This window comes from Scyliorhinus torazame, chromosome 6, assembly GCF_047496885.1.
Source record: "Scyliorhinus torazame isolate Kashiwa2021f chromosome 6, sScyTor2.1, whole genome shotgun sequence".
NCBI lineage: Eukaryota > Metazoa > Chordata > Chondrichthyes > Carcharhiniformes > Scyliorhinidae > Scyliorhinus > Scyliorhinus torazame.
The window spans coordinates 112838154-112845294 of record NC_092712.1 but is presented as its reverse complement, the minus strand read 5'-3'; the positions used below and the strand labels follow the sequence as shown (position 1 = coordinate 112845294).

The 7141-nt window shown below is 42.8% G+C and overlaps 1 protein-coding gene across 1 annotated transcript; it reads right to left on the bottom strand.

Annotated features, from left to right (window-relative positions):
- Positions 1-3021: 3021 nt before the first annotated feature.
- On the bottom strand, positions 3022-6754 carry fzd1 (frizzled class receptor 1). Its single transcript, XM_072508682.1, has one exon. It carries the CDS (start codon positions 6504-6506, stop codon positions 4815-4817), a length of 1692 nt encoding a protein of 563 aa, XP_072364783.1. The 5' UTR covers positions 6507-6754; the 3' UTR covers positions 3022-4814.
- Positions 6755-7141: the final 387 nt, after the last annotated feature.

Sequence of the window (7141 nt, the reverse complement as noted above, 5' to 3'; positions counted from 1 at the left end):
TAAGAACACAATCACTGAAGGGCTTGACCACACAGTGGAAAATTATTGGCTCCCAACTATGCACACAGCCAACAGGTGTGGCTTCCTGTTGGAATTGCTTTTTTAGTGATGGAATCAATCCACGGATTTTTTTTCTCTTTATGCTGTTCTATGAAACTGTCAACATGATACTTCAGTTCAACTGCATATAGCATTCTTTCCATTACTGTGTATGTAAACCACTATGGTGCTGATGCCCTTTATCAGTCTGACAGAAATAATTATTTTGTAGTAATGTATTAATTTGACTTGGCTCTTCTTTCACAGATTGTAACCGCTTACAATCCCAAATTTATAGACTGGTATGGTCCTTGATTGATAAACAGCTTTCAGGATTTAACAACCTTACTTTACAGCAACTAAATACCTTGTAAATGTGTTTTTGTTTTTCAAAATGTTCTTGGGGATTTGGTTTCAACTGAGACCATAAATTAAATATTGCAATAAAAGTCAGGTTATGTTGAGAATAATAATAAAAAAGGCAAATCTCTAATACCATGTTTATGTCCTATACCAAGTACCTTTGCTTCGAAGGTAGATGTGAAGAATTCCAAGGAAGTGACAAAACATGGCTCCCCGTTAGGAAAACCATATGCAAACATTGTTTGACCTAGTAGCTATAGCAGATTAAAAACTGATAATGATTATAAAATGTAATAAGATATTCCACCTGTGCAACCAAAAGCCTGATAACTGCTCTTCAGGTAGTTATTTGAAACAAAATTCTATATTTATTTGATGGCTTGGAATTATGTAATTTGCGAACCAGAAGCTTAAGCATTATGGAAAATCTCAACAATTAGATTTAATATGTAGTGAAAATGTATTTTGGCCTTTCGTTATCTAACAATGTTACTTCTAATAATATCTGCCCAGATTAAATGAAAAATGCATATTTTAGGTTAATAATTTTCCCAAGACGTGATTTTTTAAAAAGCAGCCATAAATGTGGCATTTTTTAAACAATGTTTAATGTTAATATTGAGCTCAATGAAATCCTTTTAATGGTCAAACATTCTAAAATAAAGTAATCCCAATATCACAGTTCCTACATTTTGAAACTGGTTTAAAAGAATACACTTCAGTGATATAATAGGTTGGGATAAAATATTAACTTCAGATCCCTTTTGAAATAAGAATTGTGATATATCTTTTTTTTTAAACTATGAACAGTTAATCAATAACCTGTTTGAATATGACTTTTGAGAATTTGATCTGTAGATGATACTTTTTTTTAACAATTGATGTGGATGTTACTCAAAAGTATTCACCAAATGCGCACCCCTCAAAATGCACATTCACGGTTATAATACTAAGTAATTTGCAGTTCAGTAATTAGCAATGGACAATCTTAAAACTACACAATTTAAATGCATAAAGGCATCTCTGGTGTGCCCAACTACTTAAAGATGAAGGATCGTGAAGCTTGAGGAAGTACTATTTAATTACCAACTTCCAAAAATAGGATCCAAGAACTGAGGAGTAAACCAAAAATTTGGTTCCCAAAATCTAGTCACAAGTCTGGAATAATCTGCTACTCCCTTAGGAAATAAATAAGGATTAGAATGCTGATTCTGTATGGAATATGCAAAAATATATCCACAGATTTAGCGAGTTAATAATGGTCTGCTACTTTTAGAAAAGCATCACGAAACAGCTGGTGTGCGACCTTGACAAATGCATACATTTATCTTCATAAAACTCTAATGGTTCTTGGAATGAAATTAAATACAGATTGTTAAAAAATTGCATTTTAGTAATGTGCTTATATTATAGATTTGAGATCCTGAGGCTGTTCCTGTAGATTTTCTGTTAAAACAAGAGGCTTTGAGATAATAAAGCCACTTATCATCTATTTTTTTTACATTTCATCCTCACTATTAACATTAATTTTGAAAAAAAATGTATAATCTGCAAACCCAATTCGATAAGTGACATTTGAATATATTTTGGATACCATCAATTTAGAAATAAATTGTGTCACGATTGTCGAGTGCAGGTCTTCATGGCATCAAAAGATACACTTGATTATAAAAGGTTTACGGGGGGGCGGGGACGCGCGCGAGAGAGAGAGAGCAAAGAAAGAGGGCCGGATTGTTGTTTTATGGTTGGGGTGTGTGAAGATTGTTTTGGGGGTGGAAATGTTTCTTGTACCATGTTTATGTTATTATTATAAAAACTTGCAAATACCCTAATAAAAATATTTTAAAAAATAAATAAAAGGTTTACCTCCAACAATTCTAATTGTATATATCAGATGGAAATCAGAATCAGAGAAACATGCAGATGTCAGCATTTATCAAAACAAGAAATACGCAAGGCTGCCAATACATAGTGTATTTGAGATTCAACCACATTTGGCTGCCTGCACTTAAAATCAGGATTGTGTCTAACTTTTTATATTTTTTCCAAATAAATACTTGCCATCTTTTAAAGTTCTATATTGATCTTCAAATTCTAGTGGAAACATTGATTCATATTTACATATATTGAAATCTATTATTGTTAAAATGTATCCTTAAGTACCCAAAAGAACTAACTAACTGTGTTGGTATTGCACAGATCCAGAAATATAAATACATCTTGGTGTACAATAATTGTTTTTATAAAATCAAAAATTATGTTTTTTCAATTGTTTGGATAAACTATTGAAGGGTTGGCCTGAAGTCAGGTAGACCAATGGGAAAATGTGTGCTTTTGTTTCATTTTAGATCTGGGAAGTCTTATTTAATGTGTGGCATTAAGGCAAGGTGTTAAAATATTTTTTGAAAAACAATGTGACATTATAATCAAAGAGGGTTTCCGTTCATCTGTTCTGATTTCAAAGAGCAGATAAGCATATGAAAACTGAGCTTAGTAAACCACACAACATTCTCCCGCAGAGGACACAATTTAATACCAAGATGTACAATGTATTGCGATAGTGTGTGCCTATTTCTTTTTATAAAACAGCACACAAACTTCTGTAAAGGCAGACTCAGATTAATTTTTGTACAAAAAGTTGGAAGTTTTATTTCAATGAAATTAAAAATATTGAATATATAAACTTTTCTATTGCTCTATAAATATAAAGGATTCTGTAATGGTGAACAAGAATAAATGAATACCAAGTTCAGACAATTTTTGCTCGTCGGGGACTTGAAGCCAAGAATGAATTTGAATCATGAGTACAGGCCTGTATGGTGTTATGGCTACAGACTCCTATTAATTATTTGATAACAATCATGCAAATTATCTTAAAATACAGTACAATAAAAATGCCTGTATGTGTAGTTATGGTGCTTTTAAAATGTTTGTACTAAAACGCTTGTAATATCGCACAATGAAAAAGAAAAAAAGGCATTTGCCATTTTGAGACAGAAATGTCCCACACTTCAATCAATGGATTAAATGTGCTGGGTATGGTACCACAGATTATTTCTACAGGTAATTTGTTTTCTGGACCACGCACTTGGAATAGAATGGGTTCAGGAATGGTTTCTCTTTAGCGCAAATAAAACATTGATTTTTATTATGCTCTACCCCATAGCACTGCCTCTGGGTCCTAACCTTACCCTCAGCTCAACCTTTATCCGGTTCACATGATTCTGAAGTTCATCATTCCCCCTGTTCTCATTAAAAAAAACAAAAAAGGCCAGCAAGAGTATGAATTTTGCTTATTCAGCTGTTCAATGCCAATATAAACATCACCACTTGTTTTTTTAGGCTTTTAAACAATTCCTTTACACGACCCAACAGAAAAGCAGTATTTTCTGTCTCTCCATCAAAAATGTTAAAGCAAATTCAAGTCAAAAACAATCTATAACAAAGATGCATTGAGGATGATCTTTCAATCCGGCTAAATTAACATAACAAATGGGAATTTCCCCCCCCCCCCCAATGCACTGGCCAATGAAATAACAAATGGAAGTGTTTCCCCCCCCCCCCCCCACAATGCACTAGCCAATGAAATTAGTACTGCCAAATCGAGGAACTAATCAAAATAAATAGCAAAACTAAGTGCTCCTAGGCCCTGGTATAATTTCGGATTTCAAGACTCATTTTGATCCAGCATTTTTGTATAAATCCAGTTGGGTAGATTAAGACTAAAATAACCAACATTAATTAATTTTACTACTTGGGAAGCAGAGCAGCCATCAGATGCGGATCACAAGCTGGGTGTCCAGGGGTAAAAGTAATGGATAACGCCATTATTTAGTCTGAAAAAAAATAACCCTCTCCTTCGATTCAATCGTTCGAAAGTTGTGTAACGAACGGCGACGTTTCTATGGTTGGCGTTAGGACCCAAGGGGAAGCCTTTCATTCCGGGGTTAGACTAATTGTCCCATTGCCTCCAGGTCCAATTGGTGTCTCGGTAGGTTCGACATTCAGACAGACATGCGAGTTGGCAAGCACCAGGATCAACTTTCTAGAGTCTGACTCATTTGTAGTCCCCCCTCCCCTCCCCCCGTGTTTCGATCACAAGTTGAGTGGCGACAATCCTTGGTTTCCGAGCACTGGAACAAACAGTGCCTTCACCCCCTCCTCTCCCCCCACAAAAAAAGAGTGTGGGGGGAAGGAAATCCTCCACACATTGGGGAAAACGAGATACACCTCTGGAGGTGATATTTTAAATACAAATATATAATTACAAAACAATCTTACAGATGCTATTTACAAAAGGTACAGTACTTTGAAATAGAGTCTGCCACAAAAAAAAATCTCCAAAAAAACTGGGTTGTGTGTTTTGTGGGTGTTGTCCCCCTCGGAACGACGATTTAAAAAGTTTCTCTCCCTCACACGGTCGTCTCCCCGTGCTTACTGTTTGTGAGTCTTGTGTAGAACTTGCGCCACGAATGTAAAGTCTTACCGGACCAGATCCAAAAGCCCGAGGTGATGCCCACTATGAGTGTCATGAGGTACTTGATCATGTAGACGGTGAAGTCCGGCCTCATGTGGGGGCGCTCGCCGCGGGGGCAGGGGATGGCGTAACTTTTGCACGCCTGGCTGACCCAGCTCTTCTCCCACTGCGGGCGGAAAGCCTGCTCGTAGAAGTAGCAGGCGATCACGATAGTGGCGGGCACGGTGTAGAGGACGCTGAAGATGCCGATCCGCACCATCAGCTTCTCCAGCTTCTCCGTCTTGGTGCCGTCGTGCTTCATGATGGTGCGGATGCGGAAGAGGGACACGAAACCGGCCAAAAGGAAGGAGGTGCCGATGAAGAGGTAGACGAAGAGCGGCGCCAGCACGAAGCCCCGCAGCGCGTCCACGTTGTTGAGGCCCACGAAGCAGACCCCGCTCAGCACATCGCCGTCCACCTGGCCCACGGCCAGGATGGTGATGGTCTTGATGGCCGGCACCGCCCAGGCGGCCAGGTGGAAGTACTGCGAGTTGGCCTCGATGGCCTCGTGGCCCCACTTCATGCCGGCCGCCAGGAACCAGGTGAGGGACAGGATGACCCACCAAATGGAGCTGGCCATGCTGAAGAAGTAGAGCATCATGAAGAGGATGGTGCAGCCCTCCTTCTTGGTGCCCTGGGCCACGGTGCGGTAGCCGTCCTCCGCGAACCTCTCGTTGCAGACCACCTTCTCCTCCAGCAGGAAGCCGGCGATGTAGGCGATGGCCACCATGGTGTAGCAGCCCGACAGGAAGATGATGGGGCGCTCGGGGTAGCTGAACCGCTGGATGTCCACCAGGTAGGTCAGCACCGTAAAGAGGGTGGAGGCGCAGCACAGCACCGACCAGATGCCGATCCAAATGCGGGCGAACTTCAGCTCCTCCTCGTTGAAGTACATGAGGCCGTTGGTGCGGGCGGGCTCGCAGGGGGCCCCGCAGTCCTTCTCCCCCAGGAAGTGGTAGTTAAGGTAGCTGGGCACCGTCAGCACCCGGGGGCAAACAAATTGCTCCCTGCTGGGGTAAACGGTGCCGGCGTGGTCGGGCAGAGACTGGGTGGGATCCAAGGTCGGGCTGCCTTTCTCCGTGTTGTTCTGCCCCACGCACAGGTCCTGGGAGCCGTGCACGGGAAAGTTTTCGCAGCGGAGACTCTCGGGCCACTGGAAGCCGAACTTGTTCATGAGCGCCTCGCAACCCTGCCTAGCCCGCTCACACAGCGAGCGGCACGGCGGGATGGCCTGCTCCAGCACCGTGCACACCGGGGCGTACATGGAGCAGAGGAAAAACTTCAGCTCGGGCGAACACTGCACCTTGACCAGCGGGTAAAACTGGTGAACCTCCAGGCCGGCGTCTTCCTGATTCGTGTGCCCCAGCAAGTTCGGCATGATGGTCTGGTTGTAGGCAATGTCCGTGCACAGGGGGATGGAGATGGGCTGGCAAAAGCCGTGGTCGGGGATCGAGATGCCCCTCTCGCTGTTGTACTGTCCCTGAGGCCGGACGGCTCCCAAACCTTGGAGAAACACATGAAGCACCAACAGCCAGCGAGCGCCCGCAAGTTTGCATAGATCCAGATGGAAACAATTACTCACAGCCATACTTTCCCTCGCTCTTTCCTTCTCCTCAAACTACTTCTTTCACTTTGCTGCAGGAATCGATTCCGCGGCATTAAATACAAAAGTTTGGAGGTTTTTTTTTGTTCTCGTTTGAAAATGTTTTCGGCGCTTGTATTTTGGGGATGTGATTTAAAAAAACACACAAATGAAATGCCAAAAGAAAAGAGCCCCGAGCAGCAGCAGCCAGCGCGCTCCGACACCACTGTCCATTTGTGTCACTCCATCAGCTCGCCGCCGCCTGTTTCTAGGAGCCCCCTTCCCGTCAGGCTGCGCAATGCGCGTCAGCGAGAGGCGCCTTGAAACCGGCTCGGTGGGTTCCTCTATCCGCAATGTTGGGCCAATCGCGATCTGGTTGCGGCCCAGCCCGAGCCAAAGGCAACGCTGTGATTGGTTGGCAGCTGTGCGGATATTTGCATAATTGGCAGCATTGGGGCGAGTGCAGTGAGCCTCGCTCCCTCACCCAACTACCCACTCGCTCGCCCACCTACCCACTTGCTCACCCACCTACCCACTTGCTCACCCACCTAACCCACTCACTCACCCACCTAACCCACTCACTCCCGACTCACCCTGGGCTTCCTTCCTCACTCACAGCTCTGCGTCCTAGGGATTAAGAG